We start from the raw sequence: 27897 nt of genomic DNA on the forward strand, positions 1-27897 counted from the left end.
ATGCTGTAGGACCTCAGACTAAGGCAAGAGCAATTTGAACCTCGATGTCGAAGAGGAAGTTAGCTTTGTATTGAGGATTTATAAATGAATGGACTGGAGTAAAGAATGTATTTGCAGGAGGGAATACCATTAACTCTGTCCTCTGCCCCCTTGTAGTGCTTTGGGTATTTCATTCCTGCCCATTTCTCAAGACATTGCCTGGCACGCAAAATGAACAAATGAAATGGTATTCAAGGCTTTCCACAACTGAGTCCTATGTTACCAATCCAGCCTTGCTACTACTTATTCATTCACTCAGCAGATTTTTACTTTACAGGTAAATGCATTAGACTCTGTGGTAGGCACAGAGCATCCAGAGAAGAACTAGACCTATTTTTTGCCCTTACAGAGTTTAGACAAAGAGAGCAAAGCTATGATACAGTATGATAATCACTCTAAGAGGTATGCTCAGGCTATTGAGGAAACCCACAGCAGAAACACTTATCTCAGAGGAGAGAATGCCTCGAGGAAAGTTATCAACTTTAAAGTGATCCAAAATAGAATTTTAAAATAAAGTTTACTAAAGTTTACCAAAGTTTACAACTTTCCTTGAAGTCAGTATGAAGAAAACATTTTCAGATAGTGTCTCCCCTATTCCTGTATACAGGACTTCTTTCTGCTCAGTCTCTAAGATTAGATCTTACATAAACTTGAGTCCACTCTTTGACAAGTTTGAGTGTTTGAAAGATCTAGGATTCATGAAGATAGATAAACCCCTAAGCCAGTCAAAGTATAGTAGTTTCCTGACTAGATTAATATAACGGCAATGTGAGGGACTGGAAGGGTGGAGTTTAGCTAGGAAGCTGTTGTAATAATTGGAAAAAAGTGATACGAATTTCTATTGATAGTAGAAGAGAAAAAGGAAGATGAATGTTTAGATAAGTCAGCAGCACATGAGTTTCCAATTGGCACGTTACAGTCAACCTTAAGATACAAATATTTGAACATTAGCAAGGATTCTGGGAACAATCCTGAAATTTAACAGACTCTTATAAAAATTAGTTTAACTGAAAATTTAAAAATGTCAAAAGAGGGAGAGATGAATGATAGAAATGGAGGAGGGGTAGCCTCAGACAGGAGCAAGGACATCCTTCTTGAAGATTACCCTTGAGGCCTACCTGAGTCTGCCCTGAATAGTGTCTGATGTGTTTGGATAGAACAAAATCTAACGTACACAACAAGTCACCAGACTCTGTTCTCTAATTTCAATCAAATTCAATTCAACAAATATTTGCTGAGCACAAATATATTCCAGCACACTACCAGATATTTTTAAAAGTGTACCACCAATATTTTTAAAGTTAGTTTCTATCTTTATGTAACTTATTGTATACTCAGAGTAGTAATAAAGTATCTAGCTAGAAGAGAAGTATGAGTAAGAAGTGTTCATCTATTTAGAAAAAATTGGAATGTAAGTACCAAAGATATGGTTAAAAAAAAAAAAAGCAAAACATGCGTGCACACACACATACACACACACAATACAAAAAGCTAGCCTCCTTTTAATTTCTCCAGTGTAGCAATCATGCTCCACCCTCGGGGCGGTGGCATAGCCCTTCCTCTAAGTAGCACACCCTGCCTCCCATCCCCAATTCTCCTGCCTGGCTCCTCTTTCTACAGGTTTCAGCTTAAATGTCACTTCCTCAGAGAGGCCTTCCCTGCCTCCTGTGTGAAGTGACCCTTTTCTGTTTTATTTCTTAACAGCAGTTTTCATCACTTTTAATTATCTGGTTTATTCACTTATTGAGACCTTTAATGTGTGACTTCCCCACTAAAGTATAAATTTCATGAAGGCAAGAATTACCTTTTTTTTTTTTTTTTTTAACCATCATACACTAAGACTCTGGGACAGTAAGTGGCACAAAGTAGGTGTTCAATAAATATTTGTTTAATAAATATATGAATACTGTTACTTTCATTAGTTGAATAGTTTGAACCAACATCAAAGAGGATAATTAGACATAAAGACTTAACTTCTAAAAAATGATGAAACAAGTAGTTTCTGAAAAATTTGCAAGAAAAGACTTTGCAAATGGTGTTCTGTGAACCATAGTCTGCAGGTCATTTGTAGTCCAGCCAAGATTTCTAATGGCTCTAATCACTTCCTGACTCTGGATCTTGCAAAGAATAATTCTAGCTGTGATATATGAGAAAGACTAAAGATGTCCAATTTTAAAGAACAATTTTAATGGTGTCCTATTTTAGAGGATTTTCATTATATACTTTAAAATAAGAAACTCTGTTTGGCATATTAAGTATCTGTGGAAATAAGTCATTTGATATACCTACATGAACATGTTGAGTTGAGAGCATTTGCAAATATGCCTTTTCAAGTGTGGTTAAATGATTCTCTATACTTATCTGTTACAGCTCATAATCATTACTACTGCTCAAGTATATTTGAGTTGAATGTAACATGTTCATAATATGAAAATGGAAACATAAGAAAGATCAGCATATGACTAACTTAACCATTTCCTTTAAATTTTTTACAATTATGGTATTTCACATCCTGAAATACATTATTTAATATGTAATACTATTGATGCTGAAGGCATACAATAATGTACAGTCGTTATTCTAAAAAACAAACAGTTCTGGGGCGCCTGGGTGGCTCAGTCGGTTAGGGGTCCAACTTTGGCACAGGTCATGATTTCATGGTTAGTGAGTCTAAGCCCCGCGTTAGGCTCTGTGCTGACAGCTCAGAGCCTGGAGCCTGTTTTGGATTCTGTGTCTCTCTCTCTCTTTCTGCTCGTGCTCTGTCTCTCTCTGTCAAAAATAAATAAACATTAAAAAGAAAGAAGTAAATAATGAACAGGTTCCAACTACTTCTTTTGAATTTTAGACTTATTGCTAATGAAGAATGTTTATAGTTAATTTAATATTAAACAGATTGTAACCTTGAATGTAGCAACTAAAATGAAGAGGAATTATTTGTTAAATGCATCACTTCAGGGAAATCTCACAAAAGATTTTGTTTAGCAAAGATATTTGAAACAACTCAGAGCTATAATTATTTCTAGGCTATCGCAAGATAAATTCATTTTGTTTGGATTTTGATCCACTAATAGATTTGGATTGGGGAGAGTGTCACTTTGATATTTAATACAACAATTAAATTATAACTTGGAAAGTGAGTTCCACATGGCTTGAAGCATGTAGAAATTATGTGAAAATAAGTAACTGTATAGGCCAAAGACCCTTTCATACACCTGGGTGTGAGTCTTGGGAAATCTAACAGTCACAGATGAGAATTCCTCAGTATCCACAATCCTATAACCTTTGTGCTTGTTTGGTTTTGGACTCCCTCTAGTGGTTCAACCTTTTGGTGCTTTAATTGGTACTCTTCAGTTCATAGAATCACCAAATTTGGGGTCATATTAAAAACAAATGAGAAAAAAAAATAAAGCAAAAGAACCACACGACTACTATTAGAATAGTTTTCCACAAGGAGAAAACTGTGTCACTAATTATTAAAAGACTTGTCTTTTATCATTGATAGGATATATGTAAACATTAAGATAGTTGAAATAAGTGTTGGAAATGGTTTGACCTAAAGGGAAGGGACACCGTGAATTTCACCGGCTGACTGGAAAAGCTGGTTATAATTCTGCTGAGAGTGTGTGGATAAGGGTCGAAGGTCCAGAAACAGGATTCCTGGATGCTTTTGTTTGCAACCTAAGGTGAGAATGGGAACTTTTGGAGAAGGGTAAAGTAAATATTTTCTGGGCATATGGGTCCTACAAGTCAGAGAACCCAAAGCAACATGTATTTTCCTTTACACCAAATGCAGAAAATTCTAACATTGATTTAACTTTACTTACCTCCCTATGTTGGCTTTGGTTATGCCTCTTAGCTGTAGCATATAAAAAGTCTTCATATAACCATATAACCATACTCAAAATATGAGGAGGAAGACTCTTGTGTTCGTTCCATTAACCTTTCACTTTCTAGACAATTCTGCACTGCAGATATATATACATCTACCAACTCTTTTATATGACAGCCCTTCACATATTTAAGACAGTTATCATTTTCTCATTAAGTCTTCTCCCCCCGCCTTTTTTTTTTTTTTTTTTTTTGATCTTCAAAGCTTCTTGGGACCAGAATAAAAGAACATCTGTGATAGAATAACTTGATGGGCATTTTATTCACCCCTACAGGGGTCAGTGAAAATACTGCCTTTTTATTTCAGAAAATACAAAACTTTTCTTGACAAGTCTGAGTTTGGAGTCTTTGTTCTCCAAACAGGCAATAAGATTAAGAAAAAGAAGAAAATGGTATGTAATGGGTGACTTATCCAGTTCAGAACCTCTCCTAGGTATGCTATTTCCTGATTCCTTTTAAGTTGTTCCAGCACTGGAGCTGGAAACATACAGCAGGAGACCAAATACGTGAATGTGGAATCTAGAAGTCAGTCATAGTGTCTGCCCTGAGGTTTGAGTAGAGTAAAGGGAACTGGCATGGGTCTTAAGATCCCAGATCTCACAGTACTTTCTATTGAGAAGACATTGCTAGAAAGTCCATAATAGATTATTTGTATTAGCAGAAAGAAACCCACCAGCCCCCAGTGACTTATGCACTCTGTCTGCAATCTCAGTTTTGTAATAAAATAAGTTTGGGGTGCAATGAAGTGGAAAAAATAGAGGTAGAGAGATGTGAGTAAGATAAAAACAAAGCATATTTTCTTGACCTTGAAAGATCTGGAGTCCTTTTTCCTGAGCAGAATTTAAAAGGATAGGAAATGTATTCTAGCTGATACAGAGGAAGAGTAATCCTCTAGAACAAATACTGCTAATGTCCATACTACGCGAAACAATCTACACATTTAATGCAGTCCCTATCAAAATACCAACAGCACTTTTTCACAGAACTAGAACAATCCTAAAATTTGTATGGAACCACAAAAGACCCTGAATAGCCAAAGCCAAAGAAAAACAAAACTGGAGGTATCACAATTCCAGATTTTAAGTTATACTACAAAGCTGTGGTAATCAAAACAATATGGTACTGGCACAAAAACAGACACATAGATCAATAGAACAGAATAGAAAACCCAGAAACAAATTCATAATTATATGGTCGATTAATATTCAACAAAGGAGGCAAGAATATGCAATGGGAAATTTTGTCTTCAACAAATTGTGTGGGGAAAACTGGACAGTTACATGTAAAAGAATGAAACTGGACCACTTTCTTACACCATACACAAAAATAAACTCCAAATGGATTAAGGACCTAAATGTGAGACCTGAAACCATAAAAATTCTTAAAGAGAGCACAGCCAGTAATTTCTGTGACATTGGCCATAACAACATCTTTCTAGATATGTCTCTAAAGCAAGGGAAACAAAAACAAAAATAAACTACGTTTGATTGGGACTACATCAAAATAAAAAGCTTCTGCACAGCAAAGGAAACAATCAACAAAACTAAAAGGCAACTCTCTACTGAATGGGAAAAGATATTTGCAAATGACTTCATGCACTGTTGGCGGGAATGTAAACTGGTGCAGCCACTGTGGTGGTTCCTCAAAAAGTTAAAAATAGAACTACCCTCTGATTCAGTAATGACTCTACTGGGTATTTACCCAAAGAATATGAAAACACTAATTTGGAAGGATATGTACCCCCTATGTATACTGAAGCCTTATTTATAATAGCTAAATTATGGAAGCAACCCAAGTGTCCATTGATAAATGGATAAAGAAGATGCAGTACATATGTACAATGGAATATTCAGCCATAAAAAGAATGAAACCCTGCCATTTGCAACAACATGGATGGAGCTAGAGACTATAATGCTAAGCAAGATAAGTCAGAGAAAGACAAATACCATATGATTTCACTCATATTGGAATTTAAGAAACAAATGAACAAAGGGAAAAAAAGACAACCCCCCAAAACAAACTTAACTATAGAGAACAAACAGATGGTTATCAGAGGGGAGATGGGTGAGAGGATGGATAAAACAGGTGAAGGAGATTCAAGAGTACACTTATCTTGATAATGATAAGCACTAATATATAGGATTGTTGCATTACTATATTGTACGCCTGAAACTAATATAACACTGTATGTTAAATATACTGTAATTAAAATAAATTCTAAAAAAATTTTAAGTTAAAAAAAAAAGAGTAATCCCCTATGTGGAAGGGAGAAGAACAGTGGGAAGAGAAGAGCAGGCAGCAGTCTTAATGACGTAGACCACCATCATCTCTAATACAGGCCTTAGTACTGCTGTGCACCAAGAAGACAATAAACACATGAACAGAAGAGTTTATAATTGTTGTCAAAGAACATTCAGAGAAGTGTAAGGAAGGAGCATTGTCTCCCTGCGTTTCAAGATCTTTCTGCTAGACTAAGAATTAAATTTACACAAGACCAATTAAAAAGGGGAGAAAACCCAAAGTTTTATTGTTACGTATGCAGAGACCCAATAATGAAATTGAGACATAAAGAAATGACCAATGCAGGCAGTTTTTATGCTTCTTAGACAAAGAGACAATAAATTTGTGAGGAATTGACAGGATCTAAAAAAAATGCTTGGGAGGTTTTTTTTTTTTTAAAGTTTTATTTATTTATTTTGAAAGAAAGAGGTAGAGCATGAGCAGAGGAGGGAAAGAGGGAGGGACAGAGAGGAGACAGATCCCAAGCAGGCTCCGTGGAGTCAGCATGGAGCCCAATGTGGGGATTGAACTCAAATTGTGAGATCATGCCCTGAGCCAAAACCAAGAGTCTGATGCCTAACTGACTGAGCCATCCAGGCGCCCTGGAAGTTTTAATTAGTAATGAATTCTAAGTAGAATTTGGGCTGAGGTAGTAGATTAGTAAAAAAGCAACAAGGTTTATTTCTACAGCTTTCTCAGTTTTTAAGTTCCTATCTCTAAGGACGTCTGTTTACTTACTACCTTTCACATGGGAGGTTTATCTCCTGCTTTCAGGGGTACAGAGGAGAGCCTGAGTGTCCTTGTCCCAAGTAGCTTTAATTCAAAATAATCAGTGTGCCATTGTGGTACAGTTTACCCGGCCTGCCCTTGCTCCCTACAGACGTAAGGAATCTGAACAGAATGTATTGGTGTGCCACAAATAGGTTAGATGGCCTGGTTTTCCTTCTTTTCTCTCTCCTGGGGATTTAAAATGCTACCCTGTGCTTCTCTTTTGCAATCCTGGTGCTTTTCCGTAGGAGGGGCATGCCTGGATCTTCAGAACACGTTAGAATCCACATTCATCAGAGGTGCCAAGGCTGTTTTTCTCAGCTACTCTAAGTCACCTTAGATATTAGCACCAGAGCACTCCAAAATATTTTGCCCACCAGGACAGTTAAGGTTTTTTCACAAAATACAGCCTCTAAGATGATAGCCCAAAAGTACAGGTGGTATTGCTCGATCTGACAGCCAGGGAGAGCATGCTATGCGGGGCCTCTCTAAGTCACCGGTATATATATATGCTTAATGGCCTACTGAAGCTAGCTTACGCGGCCTCCCAGACACCCATAACTAAAGCCTTTTCCTTAAAGTTCTGGAATGGGCCACTGAGTTTTGTCAAATCCAACACCACAACATCGACAGCCACAGCACAGTCTAAATTCCGATTGGCCCTTTCCGCTTCCGCTCAGGGACTGGCAACTGAGGGCCATCACTGACGCATGCGCGTCACCTGTTTCCGGCCGAAGACCGGGGTGTTCGCGTTTTCCCAGGCCGGGTGGAATTCCTATCTCACTTTCCTCGGCTTCAGTTTCTCTGTGGGCAATGGCTCCGGACTCAGGTCCCCTTCCTGAAGAGCCGCTTTTAAAGGTGCTACCCTTAGACGCTAAGGACAGGGGCACTCAGCGCTGTCGCTTGGGCCCGGCCGCCTTCCGCGCCTTGGGCGCGCACTTGGGCTCGGCGGTGAAGATCTCTCTGCCTGACGGCGGATCCTGCGTCTGCACCGCCTGGCTGCGGCGGGACGGAGCAGACGGCTTTGTGCAACTGGATCCGCAGTGCGCGAGTCCCGGGGCGGCCGTGGAGGCTTCAGTGTTCCGGGGGAATCTCCGCTTAAGCAGCCTCCGCCTGGTGTCCTGCCCGTCGCTGCGGCACCTCAGTGTGTGGCCGGTGTTGCGGGAGGGGGCGGGCGCGCCCGGTGCCTCGAATCCAGCCGCGGTGCTGGAGGCGGCGCAGGAGCTTCTCAGGAACCGACCTGTCTCCCGGGGCCACGTGGTGACCGCTCCGCCGGGCGCCCCGGGTCCCGTAGCCGCGCTGCACATCGTCAGCGGGGAGCCCAGCCCGGATCCGGCCGGGCTAGTCACTCCTCGCACCCGCATCGGTCTCAGCGGGGTGCCTCCGTCGGAAGCGGAGCCACGGCCCGAGGTGCCCTTGGGGGGCCTTTCGGAGGCAGCCGACTCGCTGCGGGAGCTCCTCAGCCTGCCACTCCGCTACCCTCGCACCTTGGCGGCCCTGGGGCTGGCAGTGCCTCGCGGGGTGCTCCTGGCCGGTCCCCCCGGAGTGGGCAAGACTCAGCTAGTGCGGGCCGTGGTCCGGGAAGCGGGCGCGGAGCTGCTGGCAGTGAGCGCCCCAGCGCTACAGGGCGCCCGGCCCGGGGAGACCGAGGAGAACGTCAGGCAGGTCTTCCGGCGCGCGCGAGAGCTGGCCAGCCGCAGACCCACCCTCCTCTTCCTGGACGAGTTGGACGCCCTGTGTCCCCGGCGGGGCGGCCCACACCGAGCCCCCGAGAGCCGCGTGGTGGCCCAGGTGTTGACGCTGCTGGACTGCATCAGTGGGGACCGCGAGGTGGTGGTCGTGGCATCCACCAACCGGCCGGACGCTCTAGACCCAGCGCTGCGCAGACCGGGGAGATTTGACCGAGAGGTAAACAGGCGGGGCCAGTCAGACCTCTGTTCCTGGAACCTCGGCCTCTTCTGGCCTTGATTGGCTGCCCCTCGGCGGTTGCCACTTAGGTTTGGCAGTCGGTGAGGCTGGAGTGGGGCTTTGTGTGGTGCAGAGAACCTGTTCTCTGTCCTTGTGTGATCTGTGAGCCGGAACCTGTTTTTCCCGAGTCAAATTGAGAAGCAAGGTGGCCTTTAGGGATGAGTTTTGTTGTGCAGGTCCTGAAGATGAGTACCACCAGTAATGTTAATTTTTTAGGGAACTAGTTCAGCTATAAGTGTGTTCAACTCTTATGGATTTGGAATGAGAATTAAAATTAGGATAGCTTCAAGAAATGAGTGTGTTGAAATAAAAAGGGAGAAGTCGGGGAAGATCTAAATCAAAGCAGGCATTAATTCTTCTGGACTTATTCATTCATTGTCAGGACACCAACATCCTGAGCCACAAGTGAGAAATTACCCACAATTGCTCCCTGAGTTGCCAGAAAGATTGAGTACTCAAAAGCTGAACTATTTTACAAGCTTTAGTCCCAAATTGATTCCTGATTAAATAGTTTGAATAGTGGTTAAGTGATATTTGAACTTTGTGTTAGGAATCTAAAGAGACAGATGATAATTGCACACTTTTAGCTTAATCTGTGCAGAACTTGAGCACATTTGTTTCTTTTTTGCATCATCTAGTATTTGTCTCCTGAATAAAATCCATAAGGGCAGGGACCTAGACTATCTGGTTTACTGTTGCACCCTTGGTTGGTAGAACTTGGGAAGTTGTAAAAAATAACAAAATGTTGTTAAATGACATACAGAGGGCCTCTGATTTTATGGTGGTGTGAACGCCATAGTCATTCAGTAGGAAACGTATTTTGAATTTTGATCTTTTGCCAGGCTAGTAATATACTGTAAAATGCTCTCTTGTGATGCTGGGCAGCCACGGTATCATGAGGGTAAACAGCTGACACGTTGACAACCGTTTTATACTCATCCAAACATTCTGTTTTTCACTTTCATACAGTATTCAATAAATTGTATGAGATACTCAAAACTTTATTGTAAAATAGGTTTTGTGCTAGATGATTTTGCCGAACCACCGGCTGATAATGTAAGTGCTCTGAGCATATTTAAGTAGGCTAGGTTAAGCTGTGATGTTCAGTACGTTAGGTATATTAAATGCATTATCCGCTTACTGTAATTCCAACTTATGATGCATTTATTGGGATGTAACCCCATCTTAAGGTGAGGAAGATCTGAATGTAATTTTCATTGTGCAACTATCCAGCCAGTGTTACTCCTCTGGAAAATTAGGATTTTAATATATTCAGAATCTATGGCATCCTTAAGAGTACATAGTTGTAGTGCCAAATTTGCTCAGTAAGTATACACCTTTGAGAGGATATAAATATTATACAATGTTTTAAGCTGTGTAAGCTTTAATTTCTCTTTTTTTGCTTTGCATATAGGTTGTCATTGGGACTCCCACACTTAAACAAAGAAAGGCGATACTCCAGGTGATTACCTCAAAGATGCCCATCTCCAGTCAAGTCGATTTGAGCCTCCTTGCAGAAATGACAGTTGGTTACGTTGGTGCGGACTTGACTGCACTTTGTAGAGAAGCTGCCCTGCACGCTCTCCTTCATAGTAAGAAGGTAGGAAGCACTGATTTATGACTGTGTATGTTGGCCTTTTCATTAATGTAGCAAATTAATTTGGGATTAAACAAGTGGTAAGTACATTTTTTTGGAACTTTTGATACCTTCCACAGTTATTTCTTACCTGTATTTCTACATCTCCGCTCCATGGGAATAGCATAAGACTGAAGGTGGGGATAGAGGGCTGACTCTTCCAAGTCTACCAGGACATTTTCCCTCATTGCCAAAGGGAACTGCCTAGTGCAGAAGCCCAGAGCAGCTAGGGAAAAGATAGCGTGGCCCCCAGAAGAATCAAATGTATTTCTTTTTAATTTTTGGTTTTGTTTATTTTGAAGCAATTTCAGACTTAGAGAAAAGTTGCAAAAACAGTACAATTTCTGTATGTGCTTTACCTGGATTCTCCAAATGTAGCATTTTTCCAGTTTTGCTTTATCTTTCTCTCTTCTGTGTTTTTATATGTATGTACGTACATATATATTTCTCTTCATATATATGTCATATATATGATATATATATGTCTAGTGTGTGTGTGAAACATTTGAGAATGTACTGTAGCCATGATGTCCCTTTAACCTTAAAATCTTAAGTATATATTTTCTAAAAACAAAGACTTGAACCACAGTATAATTATCAACATGAGGAAATTAACACTGACATGATACTTTTGTATAATCTCTGTAGACCTTATCCAAATTTCACTCTATCCTATTAATTTCCTTTCTAGCAGAAATTTAAAAAGGAAAAAAATAGTAATCCAAGATTACACATTGCATTTAGTTATTCTGATTTCTTAATATTCTTTAACCTAGAACCATTTTTAGTCTTTTATGGCTAACTTTTTAAGACTACAGGTTATTTTTTCTGTAGAGTATTCCTTGGTTTGGGTTTCACTGATGTTTCCTCATGATTGGATTCAGTTTTTGCATTTTTGGCAGAAGGGTCACAGAAATACTGTGTTCCCATTCCATCTGTTTTTTCCTTATTAATAAATATTTTGTAGGGAAAATAAATTTTTCTTTTCTTTTTTTTTTTTTTGAAAGTAAACTTTTCTAACCCAGGAGAAGATTGGGCACCTGGAATTTTTCTCTAAACTTGTCTTTGACATTGAAATCCTTAATTCATGACTACCTTTCTTTAAAATATTTAAGATGGGGGCGCCTGGGTGGCGCAGTCGGTTAAGCGTCCGACTTCAGCCAGGTCACGATCTCACGGTCCGTGAGTTGGAGCCCCGCGTCGGGCTCTGGGCTGATGGCTCAGAGCCTGGAGCCTGTTTCCGATTCTGTGTCTCCCTCTCTCTCTGCCCCTCCCCCGTTCATGCTCTGTCTCTCTGTGTCCCAAAAATAAATAAACGTTGAAAAAAAAAATTTTTGTTTAAATAAAATATTTAAGATGTTAGCTTTAAATTTTAAAAAATTTTTTTTTCAACGTTTATTTATTTTTGGGACACAGAGAGACAGAGCATGAACGGGGGAGGGGCAGAGAGAGAGGGAGACACAGAATCGGAAACAGGCTCCAGGCTCTGAGCCATCAGCCCAGAGCCCGACGCGGGGCTCCAACTCACGGACCGTGAGATCGTGACCTGGCTGAAGTCGGACGCTTAACCGACTGCGCCACCCAGGCGCCCCATAAGATGTTAGCTTTAAAGATAATAGTTTTCAACACTATGGATTGGAAAATCTCTTCACTTTGTATGTAATAAGTAGTCATTAATCCTTAAACCCCTTCAGAAAAAAATTAATTTCAGCACCCTGAGGATTCTAGCACAAAGTTTTCGATCTCTATTGTAACTATTATAACATTAAAATTGCCTTTAATCTTGTAATTTTTAAAAACCAGGTTTTAGTTTGTTTAAATTATAAAAGGATGATTTATCATCCAAGGTTTGGAAAACCTTTTTACCTATATAATTTACATCCTTCCTCATTTCCATTTATTTTTACATGTACTCTGAAGGTGGGAAGGAGTTATGTGGACTTGTAAGTTCTCTTCTTCTGGGTTTAGAACCAAAACTGCTTGAAGACTTAATGACACTTCTCATGCATAGAGGTGTGAGAATATATGCCTTTTGAAGGGAGGATGAGAGCACCAGCGTTTGGGAAGGGAGATTTACATTTAGGATTCCCTCTGCTTTGAAGTTCCAGGTTTGACCTTAAACACCCTGGCTTAGGTGGACCAGCCAGCTGCTACTTCAGGAGGGGCCTACCCAGGCATAGCTACCACAGGTGATGGCTGAGTTCATAAACAACCAGGGGAAGTGGAAGGAAGAAAGGCAAAAAGGAAGAAGGGACAGAGGCATCTGGGAAGGTACTGGCTTCACCTTTTTCTTCTTTACCCCTCTGGCAGCTGAGGGGCTACTGCTGCCTCCATCTATACCAGGGCAGACAAGGGATGCATTGAAGTTTGTTCAGCTTTTTGTGAAGTAATCCCATTAAAGGGTTTGAAATAGAGTTTAATACATACACACACAGGGGAAAGAATTTAATCTGCCTAAAAGAGTTATTAGAATCAAGTGAGATAATATACATATAAGTGATCTTAGTTAGTGTTACTTAAAAATTAGTTAGGGGGTGCCTGGGTGGCTTAGGTCATGATCTCACAGTTCGTGGGTTTGAGCCCTGTGTCGGGCTCTGTGCTGACAGCTCAGAGCCTGGAACCTGTTTGAGATTCTGTGTCTCCCTCTCTCTCTGCCCCTCCTCTGTTTGCATTCTGTGTGTCTTTCTCTCTTTCAAAAATAAATTAACATTAAAAAAATAATTCAGGTACCCAATATCTAATACTCCTAGCCAATTAGGAAAAAAAAAACTATTAAAAAAATTATTTAATAGTTTTCTTTGTGAGAAATTAAACAAAATAAAAATATTGTAAAGAAAGTAAAAATTGCATGAAATCTCACCTCCCAGAGATTCTAATTTTTAGGAACATTGTTCAGAATAGCTCTCTTTCTCTCTCTCTCTCTTTCTATATATGTATGTACTTATATAATCTTATATAAATGGGATAGAATAGTTTCTTGTTGAAAATGGGAATTTTTGGGGCGCCTGGGTGGCTCAGTCAGTTAAGCTTCCGACTTCAGCTCAGGTCATGATCTCACGGTCCGTGGGTTCAAGCCCCGCGTCGGGCTCTGTGCTGACAGCTCAGAGCCTGGAGCCTGTTTCAGATTCTGGGTCTCCTTCTCTCTCTGACCCTCCCCCATTCATGCTCTGTCTCTCTCTGTCTCAAAAATAAATAAATGTTAAAAAAATTTTTTTAAAAAGAAAGAAAATGGGAATTTTTTTGACAACTAAGTGTTCAGAATTTGATATGAGGGTAAATCTTAAACATAGTACAGATATTACAAATAGATATTATAAATATAAGCAGTTTTTAACTGTAACAAAAAATCTGTTTCACTAGGATGATCAAGGAAATTGCAAGAAAGATTCTCCACAATGTAATCTTAAAGTGAAGGTGGACTTTCTAAGCATAACATAAAACCTAATGCCAAAAAGGAAATGGTTTACTAATTTGACGATTTGGGGATGGCAAAACAATATATAAAGAAAGACAAGACAAAAGACAGACTGGGAAAAAATACTTTGGCCTCTGACAAAAAGACCAATTACCTTGATATAGAAAGAATTCTCACAGATCAATAAGACCAACAATCTGAGAGAAAATGGGTAATAAAATATGAACAGGTGGGAGACAGTAAAAGGATTACAAGCAGCCAATAAATGTGAGAAATCCTCAACTTTACTTTCTTTAAAAATTAGTCTCTTTCAGTTATTTTTTAACTTTTTATTTTGAAATAATTAAAAACTTGAAGGAAAGTTGCAAAATAGAGAACTCCTGCTAAACCCTCCATCCAAATTTGCCAATTTTTAACATTTTGCCAAATTAGCTTTATCATTCTCTCTCTCCTTCTCTGTCTCTAATTGTATATGTGTATACATATTACTTATTTTTTCTGAATCAATTGAGGATGGGTTGCATGCATCATATCCCATTAGTTATCTATTTCCTAAGAACAAGTATGTCTTTATACGTGACCACAATATGATTATGTATAATCATTATATTCATGAAATTTAACACGGACACAAAACGTTATCAAATCTACAGCCCATATTCTTATTTTGGTAGTTGTTTCAATCATCTTAGCATTTTTTCCCCTCCAGTACAGGATCTTGTTCAGGTTAACATATTGCATTTAGTTTTTAGTTTCTTTTAATCTCCAGTACTCCCTTAGCTTTTTTAAATGACACATTTTACATTGACATTTTAGGTCAGTGATTTTATAAAATGCCTTTCAATTTGGGTTTGTCTAATATTTGTTCATAGTCAGGTTCAGCTTATGCATGCCCATTTGGAATACTCCATAAGTGATAGTGTGTCCTTAGGGTAATACACATGAAGGCACAGGATGTCTGCGTGCCCCTCGTTGGTGATGTCTCTCATCAGCGATTGACGTGATTAGCCAGTCCAAGTTTTATCCAGTTTCTCCACTGTATAGTGGTGTGTTTCCCTTTGTAACTAATAAATCTGTGAAGAGACCCTTTGAGATCATGCTCCTTGGCATACTTCCCTCCCCTTTTTTGTACCCATAGATGATTCTTGCCCCAACAGCCTTTACTTTAAATGGTTGCAAAATAGCTAACTTTCTAATTCCATCATTCCCTCTACCTCACTCTTGATTGAAGAAATTTAATGAACACAATAGTGGTTACGATTTCCTCTATCACACTGGCAGAAATTTAAAAGTTTGGTGATCTCCAGTGCTGGAGAGGTATGGGAAGAACAGCTTTATTTTATTAGTACAGCTTTGAGAGCAGTGTGATAATACCTGTCAAAATCATAAATGTGCATACTCTTAAATCCAGTAATTCTACTTGGAGGAAATTATATAAAATACTTGAACATGTGCACAAGCACTTTCACCTGTACCTTTGTTTTTAATAACAAAATACTGGAAACAACCTAACATTCAACAGAAAGATGCAGTTGAATTATGGTACACTCATACAACAGTGTCAGAAAGAGTGAGGTTGAACTATATTAATTGATAGAAAAGATTTCTAACATAAGTGGCACAAAAGTGCAGGTTAATTTGTACAGTCGGGTCCCATTTATGTATCTGTTTGAAAAGATGTATGTGTCCTTACCATCATAAAACATACTAGTGGCATACACAGAGAGTGGTTGACTTTCTCTAGAGATGTTAGTGGGGAGAGCTGGGAGAGGAGAGGAGACTTTTCATTTTTTTTGTATTGTGTGTGTAGGATTCTTTATAATGATAGCAAAATAGATTTATAATTCAAAAGAAGATTAAAAAAAAAAAGAAGAAGAAGTAATTGTGCACTTGTATCACAAAAAGGCCCTGTAATTTTTGGTCTGATTTTGCTTTTTGGGGCATATTTCTTCAGAATCAGGACAACCCGACTATTGATGAAGCAGACTTCCTTGAAGCTTTTAAAAAGATTCAACCCTCATCCTTTCGAAGTGTCATTGGACTGATGGACATCAAGCCTGTTGGCTGGGAGCAGATTGGTGGCCTCGAAGATGTAAAACTGAAGTTAAAACAGGTGATAGAGAGAGTTTGCTTGCGCCAGTAGAATGGTAGAGTTGAAGTGTTAACACTTTTGTGATGAAGACAAACCGCACTTGCTGAAACTAATGCCATCCTAACATCTGAATCCGAGGGTTACTTCTCAGTCGTTGTTTTTAACTGGGCTTCTATAGGTGTCAGATACCATTCATCATATTTTCCTACCTCACCCTTCTCTTGTTTGTTGTTTTCTTTAAAGACTGTATAATCTAGAATGAAGTCAGCAGACTTTTTCTGTAGAGGGCCAGAGAGTAAACATTTTAGGTTTGGTGGGCCATACAGTCTTTATTGCAACCACTCAACTCGGTATTCATGGCATGAGAGCAGCCAAAGACAATATGTAATCACTACTTGCGTTCTGATGGAACTTTATTTATGGACACTGAAATCATAATTGTCACACGTCACAAAATATTCTTCTGATTTTCTTTTCAAGCATTTAAAAGTGTAAGAGTGGTTCTTAGTTTGTGGGTGGTACAAACACAGATTTTTAGTTTACAGGCCCGAGTTTGCCCTGGGACTGATAAAAGCACAAAGTTATAATACACAGTATGGCCTGGGTGGCTACGGTTCTCACAGTGGATGCTAAGGAGCACAACTCTCCAGGTCCTGTCACTGGCACTGCAGTTTCAGAAATTAATTTTGTTCATTTACCTTCAGGTGATCCTGCCATAAGGAACTAGATTTCTCTAACCCCATACAAAAGACTGATGTATAAGTATCACTACAATTTATTCATCATAACTAGAAGCTATATCTACAGTGAACCCTAGAATCCTTGTGTCCGTGGACCAGTGCATTTATAACATTCCCTAATTTTTTACATGCATTGTCTCATTTAATCTTCACAAAGTGCGTGAGAGATCAGCCACACTTCCTGTTGCGAACACTATTTCTTTAGCTTTGAGATGTTAAGCTTTCTTGCCTTTCTGAACATTCCATTCCTTAATGTTGCCATAAGTGTTAGTACTCCAAGCTCCTAGGAATCCTCTTTTTGCATTCTGTGAGTCCATGATCTCAATATCCAGGGCTTTAGCTGTCCCCTGAAAACTGTTAACTCAAAAATCTTTATATCCAACACAGATAGTTCTTTTGATCATCAGAACTACTTAGCTGTCTGCCTACCAGGTAACTTCCAGGAATCTCAAACTCAGGACATCCATAGCTCAGCTAATCAACCCACCCTCCACACCTGGATTCTCTACCTCTGTGAATAAAGCCAGCAACCCATCTCCTAAGTCAGAAACCTGTCTTCTAAATGCAGGGGTCGTGCCATATGGCACGTAAGTTCCCCTTTGGATTTAGAACATAGTCCCTGCAGGGGCGCCTGAGTGGCTCAGTCAGTTAAGCATCTGACTTCAGGCTCAGATCATGATCTCAGGGTTCGCAAGTTCAAGCCCCGCATTGGGCTCTGGGCTGACAGCTTGGAGCCTGGAGCCTGGAGCCTCCTCAGGTTCTGTGCCTCCCTCTCTTTCTCTCTATCCCTCCCCAGCTCACATTCTGTCTCCCTCCTCTCTCAGAAATAAATAAAAACATTAATAAAAAAAAAAAAAGAGACAGAGAAACATGGTCCCTGCATAAAAGAGTTAATTTTATGTTTCAAATCTATCCCTTCCAGTGCCTGTGACACATCCAGCCTTACTATTTTTGTAGTCAGAATTATTGCAAGAGACTTCTAACTGGTCGCCCTGCTTCTGTTTATTTCTTTCCAGTCCATTCTCCATCCTGCTTCCTCAGTGCTGACTAAAACTTTCAAGGCTTAACACAATCTGACTCCTACTTCCACTTTCATTCCATTACTCCTTGCTTCCCCTATTCTCCTTTCTGTTACTACTTACTGTTGGGATGAATAAGAGTTTCAAGTGTCTCTGTGTGTATTGTTCATTCCCGGTGGAATGCCCTTTTCTGGCCTCATTGTTAGTTTACAAGCCTGCCTCCCCAACTAAAATCTGAGTTCCCTTGCTACGGGGAACTTACCCTTTTTTAATAGAAAGACAATACATCAGTAGTTAAGAGTTTGCACTTCCTGATTTACATTGCCTGGTGGGTGGGGGGGGGGGAGGGGGAGGGGGACAGCCTTAGTTCTGCTGCCTCACTAGAAATAAGACCTGGGTGAATTACTTCACTGTTGTAAGTCTGAGCTTCTGCATCTATAAAAGTATGATGACAATAAAACCACATACTCAGAGGTAATGGGGACTTGTTTACTATTTAGTTAACATTTGTAGAATGCTTACTTTGTGAAGGTGTCATTCTAGGTATGGGAATTTAAGTGGTAAACTTTATTTACATTCTAGCAGAGCAGAATGACAAACCCAACATGGAAAAATAATAATTTCAGATAGTGAATGAGTAAGTGCTCCCAAAGTAAAAGATGGGCAGTAGCATAGATTGGCGGGCGGGGATGGGGGTGGGTCTGCTTTAATTAAAGTAGCTGGGAAGACCTCTCCAAGGAAATGACATTTGAGCTGAGACTGAATGATGAGGGATAGCCACACAGATTTTGAAGGAGTGTTCAGGCAGAGAGAGAATAGCAAACAAAGGCCCTGAGATGGGAACAAACTGGGGTGTTTGGGAAACAGGCTGCATAAGGCCTTGTAATAGGAAGGAGTGGTAGGAAGGAGTTCAGATGTGGCTTTTATTCTACTTCTGATGGGAAGTCACTGTAGGATTTGAAGCAGGAAATGATGTGACCTGAGTTAGGTTATAAGATCACTGGTTGCTGTGTGGAGAGTGGACTGCATTTCCAGCTCATAACAGGTACCTGAGAATTGTTGAGTGAACACTTGAATTTACTGGATCATATGATGTTTTATCATTATACTAAAACAATTGTCTCTTTTTGTGTACTTACAGAGTATTGAGTGGCCTCTAAAATTCCCTCGGGAATTTGTCAGGATGGGCCTGACACAGCCAAAGGGAGTTCTCCTGTATGGTCCCCCTGGATGTGCTAAAACCACCCTGGTGAGGGCCCTGGCCACAAGCTGTCATTGCTCTTTTGTTTCAGTGAGTGGAGCTGATCTCTTTTCTCCTTTTGTTGGAGATTCAGAAAAAGTCTTGTCTCAGGTTTGTTTGTTTATTTTCCCCCATATAGTTAAGTGTCCTTTTGAATTTTCAAGATATGCCTTAAGGATACACCTTAGTTATTAAAAATATTACTGGCCTTTTTTTCAACTAGAAAAGTTATGTATATTTGTTTATAGAAAATTTAGGAAATATAGGAAAGTGTTAGGTAAGAAATCCTTTGTAATCTCTACCTACTGTTAACGTTTTGGTGAATTTCCTTTATTTTTTTGCTTTTGTTTTAAACTGGAGGGCAGATTATATCTTTATCACGATTTTTTAAAATCATCATTTTTAAAACTCCATAGTATTAAATGTTTTGAAAATATGATTTTTAACCTGTACATAATACTCTATTCTTTCTTGTTCTATTTATTCATTCCCCAATTCTTAAACATGTAGCAGCTTTCTCTTCTTTTTACATTTTAAAAATTATAAGTAGTAATACATAAAGCATATATTCACTTGAATACTGAGTAATGTATAGCTTTTCAATAATTTTATTTTCCCAACAAAAGGTATTTCGACAAGCAAGAGCAAATACTCCAGCAATTGTGTTTTTGGATGAAATTGATTCAATCTTGGGCTCTCGATCCATCAGCAAAACAGAATGTAATGTTCAAGAGCGTGTTCTTTCTGTTCTCCTGAATGAATTAGATGGTGTAGGACTGAAGACTACAGAGAGAAGAGGAAGTAAATCAGATCAACAGGGTAAATACAAGGAGCTGAGAAAAAACGAAGAGGTATTTATTAGCCAGAATATACAAAACCCAGGCCAATATTAAATACAGTGCATATACACTAGCTTTCCCTATGTGGATTCATCTCATAGAAGGAATTATGTAATTTCAGTTTGGCTGGATGTTTACAGAGCTGCTAAAAATTGTGATTTGGCTAGAAAAGATGAGGTAAATTTTATAATAAGTTATCTTAAATATATATGAATGTGAATTTTATTTTTCCTGAGATTTAGAAACCTAACGTTACATATTGCATAGAAAAGGGGTTTATTCTTATTTTTATATCCTGAAGAACCAGTGTTCATCCCTTTCTAAAAGTTTTTATATGAAACAAAACAAAACATTGTTATTACCAATGATCTTAGTAATTCACAACTTCCGATTTTCTTGAGGAATGGTTTCCTTGCTTATAATGAAATTAAAATGACCTTCAGAAGCCCCTTCTTCCCTTTCTGAGTCTCTTCCTAGATAGAGTTTGATACCCTTAAATTACCCAACAGATCCGTTTTCTTTTATTCTTTCCTTGTTTTTACTTGTTTCCCAGTTGAAAAATCATTCCACGGGAGAGTCTTATAGCTCTTTAGAAATAGATGACACTAGAATCTGAAGGGACCCATGAGATTTTCTAATCAAATTTTCTTGTAACACAGGAATTCCTTCTACAGCATCTGACAGGTGTTCACTCACCTCTGCTAAAATTTTGCAGATACAGGGAATTCACTACTTTGAGAGATCACATTAATGGTGAACTACTCTGATTATTCAGTTCAATTGAAAAGAAAAAAATGTTTTAATTCCAGTGTAGTTAACATATAGTGTTATACTAGTTTCAGGTATACAATTTGGTGATTCAACAATTCCATGTATTACTCAGTGCTCATCATGATTACTCTTTAATCCCCATCACCTATTTCACCACCCACCCTGCCTCCTCCCCTCCCCTCTGTTTTCTATAGTTAAGAGTCTGTTTTTTGGTTTGTTTCTCTCTCTTTTTTTTTTTTTTACCTGTGTCCATTTGTTTTGTTTCTTAAATTCCACATATGAGTGAGATCATATGGTATTTGTCTTTCTCTGGCTTATTTCACTTAGCATTATACTCTCTAGAGTCATTCATGTTGCAAATGGCAGGACTTCATTCTTTTTTATGGCTGAATAATATTCCATTGTATATATACCATATCTTTATCCATTCATCTATCAGTGGATACTTGGGCAGCTTCTGTAATTTGGCTATTATATAATGCTACAGTAGGGGTGCCTGGGTGGCTCAGTAGGTTAAGTGTCCAACTTTTTTTTTTTTTAATTTTTGTTAAGGTTTATTAATTTTTGACAGAGAGAGAGAGAGAGAGAGAGCGAGCGCATGAGTGGGGGAGGGGCAGAGAGAGGGAGACACAGAATCTGAAGCAGGCTCCAGGCTCTGAGCTGTCAGCACAGAGCTCGACACCGGGCTCGAACTCACGGACCATGAGATCATGACCTGAGCCGAAGTTGGACGCTCAATCGACTGAGCCACCCAGGCACCCCAAGTGTCCAACTTTGGCTCAGGTTGTGATCTCATGGTTTGTGGGTTCCAGCCCAGTGTCGGGCTCTGTGCTGACAGCTCAGAGCCTACAGCCTGCTTCAGATTCTGTGTCTCCTTCTCTCTCTGCTTCTTCCCCACTTGTGCTTTGTCTCTGAAAGCTTGTTTCCCTTGCCTCAGGAGACAAGAAAAATGTTGTTATAGCTGATGCAGAGAAATTACTGCCTGTGCTCTCTTTAAGGATTTTTATGGTTTCAGGTCTCACAATTAGGTCCTTAATTCATTTTGAGTTTATTTTTCTGTATGGTGTAAGAAAATAGTCCAGTTTCATTCTTTTGCATGTAGCTGTCCAGTTTTCCCAACACCATTTGTTGAAGAGACTGTCTTTTTCCCATTGCATATTCTTGCCTCCTTTGTTGAGGCAAAGGCACCATATCATTGTGAATTTATTTCTGGGCTTTCTATTCTGTTTTATTGATCTATGTGTCTGTTTTTGTACCAATACCATCAGTACCATACTGTTTAGATTACTGCAGCTTTGTAGTGTAATTTGAAATCTGGGATTATGAGGCTTCCATCTTTGTTTTTCTTTTTCAAGGTTACTTTGCGGTCTTTTGTAGTTCCATACAAATGTTAGCATTCTTGTTCTAGTTCTATGGCAAGTGCTGTTGGTATTTTGATAGAGATTGCATTAAATCTGTAGATTGCTGGGTAGTATAGACATTTTAACAATATTTGTTCTTCCAGTCCATGAGCATGGGATGTTGTTTCATTCTTCAATTTCTTTCATCAGTGTTTTATAATTTTCAGAGTACACAGGGCTTTCACCTCCTTCGTTAAGTTTAATTCCTCGGTATTTTATTATTTTTGGTGCAGTTGTAAATGGGATTGTTTTTTAAATTTCTCTTTCTGCTGTTTCATTATTAGTGTATAGAAATGCAATGGATTTCTGTACTTTGAGTATCCTGCAACCTTACTGCATTCATTTATCAGTTCTAGCAGTCTTTCGGTGGAGTCTTTTGGATTTTCTTAATATAGTATCGTGTCATCTGCGAATAGTGAAAGTTTTACTTCCTCCTTGCCATTTTTGGTGCCTTTGTTTCTTTTTGTTGCCTGATTGCTGTGGTTAGGACTTTTTTAGTCCAGTGTTGAATAAAAGTAGTTGAGAGTGGACATCTCTGTCCTGTTCTTGAGACCTTAGGGGAAAGCTCTCAGTTTTTTTTTTTTATCACTGAGTATGATGTTAGCTGTGGTTTTTTCATATATGGACTTTATTATGTTGGGGTATGTTCCCTCTAAACCTATTTTGTTGAGGGTTTTTATCATGAATGGATGTTGTACTTTGTCAGTTGCTTTTTGTGCATCTATTGAGAGGATCATATGGTTCTTGTCCTTTCTCTGTTGATGTATCACATTGATTGATCTGAGAATATTGAACCACCCTTGCATCCCAGGAATAAATCCCACTTGATTGTGGTGAATGATTTTTTTTAATATATTGTTGGATTCAGTTTGCTAATATTTTGTTGAGGATTTTTGCATTCATGTACATCAGAGATACTGGCCTTTAGTTCTCTTTTATTGTGGTATCTTTATCTGGTTTTGGTATCAGGGTAATGCTGGCCTCAAAGAATGAATTTGGAAGTTTTCCTTCTTCTATTTTATGGAATAGTTTGAGAAGAACAGGTATTAACTCTTCTTTAAAAGTTTGGTAGATTTCCCCTTTGAAGCCATCAGGTCCTGGACTTTTTGAACTCGCAACAAACAATTTTGAATGCTTAGCCTGTGTAAGGCCTTGCCCTGACTGCTTTTCGGTATTTCTTACCTTCATCTAGGATTTACCCATCTTCAGCTTATGTTGTCATATTTCTGCCTCTGGAAAGAAAAATAAATAAAAAGTAAAGTAGATCTCCATCTTCTAGGACATTAGAGCCAGGGTGTTTCATAGCCATACATCTCTACCTGTTAGTCATATGCTTTGTCTTTTCAAGTCATCTACCAATCATTCACTGGGGCTCAGGTACATTCAGTAGGTGTTCTCTGCTGTGGTGTAGGCTTTCCATTGGTTCTCACATGGAGAGATGTCCCCCAGGATTGGCCAGTTCTTTCACCACACACAGAAAGTAGTTCTTTGGTTAATAATTTGTATTTGCATACCTTGAGATCAAGAAGGGGGTATAAGCATTCCCGTCCCAAGAAAAGGATATGCTTATTTAAAAATAAATGGACCCTTCTTATCTATATTTATTAAAAATGTAATAACGAACAACTTATTGACATTACTTTTGTGTTGTGTATTTTCTCTCAGTTAGAGTTGCAAGAAGTTTTTAATAGAAATGTCATGATTGTTGCTGCAACAAATAGACCTGATGTATTAGATGATGCCTTATTACGACCTGGAAGATTAGATAAGATTATTTATATTCCACCTCCAGATGAAAAGGTAATTGTACATGTTTTACTCTGTGTTAGGATTCTTAATACATCAGTGTTGGAGCTGTAAGGAGCCTGGCAGCATTGAATCCCAAACTGGATATATATGTACCTGGTGTGTGTCTTACACTGGGCTCTGCATTCTTCCTCGCCTGGTGGCCCTTCATAAAGTCATAATTTTGATCTGCTTTTGCTGGATACTCTGGGCATATTTTCAGAGAAACATAAGCTTAAAAGTTAAAAGTAGTTGCCTTATTTCATTATTGTGGCAGACTGAAAAAATATCGAGCTTATTATAATGTATACTCAACATTATTTTACAACTAGAATGGAGGAATCCTAAAATGTCTGGAGAATATATGTATCTGTATCCTTATTTTACAGTGGGAAAATCTGACGTTAGAGTGATTACACAATGTATCCATAGTCAAAGAATCAGTAAATCTTTTGCCCTTAACATCTACAGCCACCGATAGGGAGAGACTAATGACAAAGAATGAATTTTTTCCTCCCTTCCTAAAAAATAAATAAATAAATATTCAAATGTCTGTTTATTTTTAAATTATGTCTGGATAAGTCATGTGTTTCCTTCTTAATCCATGTCTGATAACACTATTTGTACCCAAAAGAAGGGGATTCATCATGTCTCTTAAAGAAATATATCTACCATCAGCTATTTTAAAAATGATTATAAAAGTGTTAGAAATTTATCATGTCATTATTTGTACCATTGTCATATGAGCCATTGATGAAGTACTTTTTCTTATCTCTTCAGAAGTGATTCTTTCTTATTGTTTAATCATTAAAATATACATAACACTTTCTCTGTAGTATGACAGGAAACACTCCCTTGAAATATTTTAATCTAGCTTTGTGTCACACATAAATGTTATAAGATTATAAACATATTACTTTTAATTTTGTTCCAGGGCAGGCTTTCTATTTTGAAAGTCTATACCAAAAACATGCCAATGGGACCCGATGTTTCCTTAGAAAACCTAGCAGCAGAAACCTGTTTTTTCTCTGGTGCTGATCTTGGAAACCTTTGCAAAGAAGTAAGTTAATTAGTGAAGGAACATATGGTTGAGAACATTTCTCCATTTATTCAGATCTTCATTCACTTGGTAGCATTTACTGAAGGACTGCTATGGGGTGGGCACTGTGGAAGGTGAAACAGATGTCGCCACTGCCCTTCCCTTCCAGAGCTTACAGGTCCATGGCAAGTTGCAGAGAGGCAAATTGTAGTACTCAGTTGGCAACTGAAAATACGTGGTGAATCAGGAAGTTCAGGGTGTTGTGGGACTGAACCAGACTTGGGGGCATCAGAGAAGGCTCTCGTGTGTAAACTGAGATTGGAAGGATGGTGAGACCATTGACCAGGCTAAGGGAGGGGAGAAAATGTGCGGACGACTGGAGTAAGAGATAACATGCCTTTATTGAGGAGATGGACAATGGCCAGATCACACAGGTCCTTGTAAGCCACTTTAAGGAATTTAGACTTTGAGAGTAAAAGAAGCCATCGTAGTTGTTTCCTTTTCCATAACCTTTTATCAAATGTACTGTTCAGGAAAATGCACAGACCGTAAGGATATGGTTCACTGAATTAACATAAAATGAACACACTGCGTAACTACCAAGAAAGAGAACATTATCAATACCCCAGAAGCTTCGCTTGGGGCTTTCCCAGTCTCTCTCCCAAAAGGGAAGTACTCTTCTGACTTCCAGCACTGGAGATTAGTTTGCATATTTTTGAACTTTATAAAAATAGGACCATACTGTATACTTTTATGTCTGCTTCTTTAACTCAGGATTATGTTTGTGAAATTCATCTGTGATTTTGTGCATAACAGTAGTTTGTGCATGCCCATCACTTTATGGTTTATGAATATACTGTGTTCATTCTTTTGAACGTTTGGGTTACGACTTTTTTTTATAAATTGTGCTGCTGTGAACAATCTTGTGTATGTGTCTGTATATACTTATAGAGAGAATTGCTATGTTATACAGTATGTGTTTGACCTTTTCCTTTATGATCAGTGTTGTGTCCTATTTAGAAACTCCTACTCTGGGGTACCTGGGTGGCTCAATCAGTTAAACATCTGACTCTTGATTTTGGCTCAGGTCATGATCTCGTGGTTTGTGAGTTTGAGCCCTGCATCAGCTCTGCACTGACAGTGTGGAGCCTGCTTGGGATTCTCTGTCTCCCTCTCTCTTTCTGCCCCTACCCCATTCATGTGCACATACTGTCTCTCAAAATAAATAAACTTAAAAAAAAAAAAAAAAAAAAACTACTCTGAGGTCAGGGAGATAGTCTCTCATCTGTAAATATTTTTATGGGCTCATAGTGTATATATTATTATTACAACTTGCATTTTCTTTTTTCCCATTTAAGGCTAGAGTTTAATGTAGAAGAAATGATGATCCATTGAGACAACTTTTTTTTTTTTTTTTTTTTTCATTGAGACAACTTTTAAACACCATATTTAACTTTTTAATATTTGGTCATGAGTGTTGGAATTCTGAGAAGTGGGACTGAGGTTTTTACACTTAGGTTTTGAAGTATTGCCATAAATTGTAAAAAATGAAGCACATTAATTACTTCCTATTGTTTGTCTCTTATAGGCTGCCTTGCTGGCTCTGCAAGAAAATGGACTAGACGCAACCACAGTGAAACAAGAGCACTTCCTGAAATCACTGAAGACTATAAAACCGTCCTTAAGTCACGCGGACTTGACTTTATATGAAAACTTATTTCAGGAACAAGGATTATCTAACTTAGAGGATTTTTAAAAATTACGTTACATCCCTGCTCAAGGATTAATTGAACTGTGAACTTGCTCTATGATTTGCAACTTCGCATTTTTAGAGTTTGTATGTATCATTTCCTGTAAATAAAAGGGATAAGCACCTGATAAGCTAAAGTTCATCTTATTTCTAAAAAGTATATGAAAATACCATAATTTGGGAAGAGAGTATATGTATGTTGATTTTTGTAATGGGGATGGTGGTTGCTTTTGTTTGTTTGGGGTTGGGTTTTTTTTTTAAGTTTTGTTTATTTTTGAGAGAGAGAGAGTGAGTGAGCAGGGGAGGGGTAAAGAGAAAGGAAGACAGAGGATCCCAAGCAGGCTCCATCTGCCAGTGCAGAGCCCAACCTAGGGCTCAAACTCACAAACACTTAGATCGTGACCTAAGCCAAAATCAGGAGTCAGATGCTCAACCAACTGAGCCACCCAAGCACCCTGGGTTGATTGCTTATAGGAAAGTTGCAAGAATTGTACAAAGAACTCTTATGTTCTCTTAAACCAGATTCACCAATTTTTAACATTTTGCCGTATTTACTTTCTCCTTTTTTATATATACATAAACACAGTATTTTTCAGAACTATTTAAGAATAGATTTTATGTATCATGCCCCTTTACCCCTTGATACTTCAGTGTACATTTTTTAGGATTTTATTTTTAAGTAATCTCTACACCCAACATGGGGCTCGAACTCAAAGCCCTGAGATTGAGTCTCCTGCTCCACCAACTGAGCTAGCCAGGCGCCCCTTCAGTGGATATTTCTTACAAATGTGATTATTTATTATGTAACCATGGTGTATTTATCAAGCTCAGGAAATTTAACATGGATACAATATTTTAATCTAATAAATTTCATCTATGGTCTCCACAGTAATGTTTTTCTAGTTACAGGATCCAGTCTCAGATCATACATTGCATTTAGTTATCATGTATCTTTAACCTCTTTAGATTTGTAACAGTTCCTCAGTCTTTCTAGACCTTGACATTTTTTGAAGAGTACAGACTAACTACTTAATAGAACCACTGGCTTCTGATTTGTGTTTGCCTGCTTTTGCATCTAGATTCAGGCTATGCATCACCAGTGGTGCACTACATAAGTGCTGTGTTGTCAGAGATCACAGCTGGAGGCACGTGAGTCTACTCATATTGGTGGTGTTGATTTTGATCACTTGTTCACAGTATTGTTCAATTTCTCCACGTATAGCTGTAA

At 38.8% G+C, this 27897-nt stretch overlaps 1 protein-coding gene across 2 annotated transcripts; it reads left to right on the forward strand.

Moving 5' to 3' along the window:
- Positions 1-7681: 7681 nt before the first annotated feature.
- Positions 7682-26800, forward strand: AFG2B (AAA ATPase AFG2B). 2 transcript variants are annotated; one of them, XM_025919612.2, is made up of 8 exons: positions 7687-8883; positions 10358-10543; positions 15949-16107; positions 18987-19196; positions 19712-19936; positions 23761-23895; positions 24815-24940; positions 26508-26800. In XM_025919612.2, exons 1-8 carry the CDS (start codon positions 7789-7791, stop codon positions 26673-26675), a joined length of 2304 nt encoding a protein of 767 aa, XP_025775397.2. In that variant the 5' UTR covers positions 7687-7788; the 3' UTR covers positions 26676-26800. The 2 variants fall into 2 exon arrangements, 1 of the variants encoding a protein (XP_025775397.2); XR_015252628.1 differs by lacking the exon at positions 26508-26800 and having other exon boundaries at positions 7682-8883; positions 19712-19904.
- Positions 26801-27897: the final 1097 nt, after the last annotated feature.

Source organism: Puma concolor, chromosome B3 (genome assembly GCF_028749965.1).
Source record: "Puma concolor isolate L17-30 chromosome B3, mPumCon1.1.hap2, whole genome shotgun sequence".
In the NCBI taxonomy this organism is placed as follows: Eukaryota; Metazoa; Chordata; class Mammalia; order Carnivora; family Felidae; genus Puma; species Puma concolor.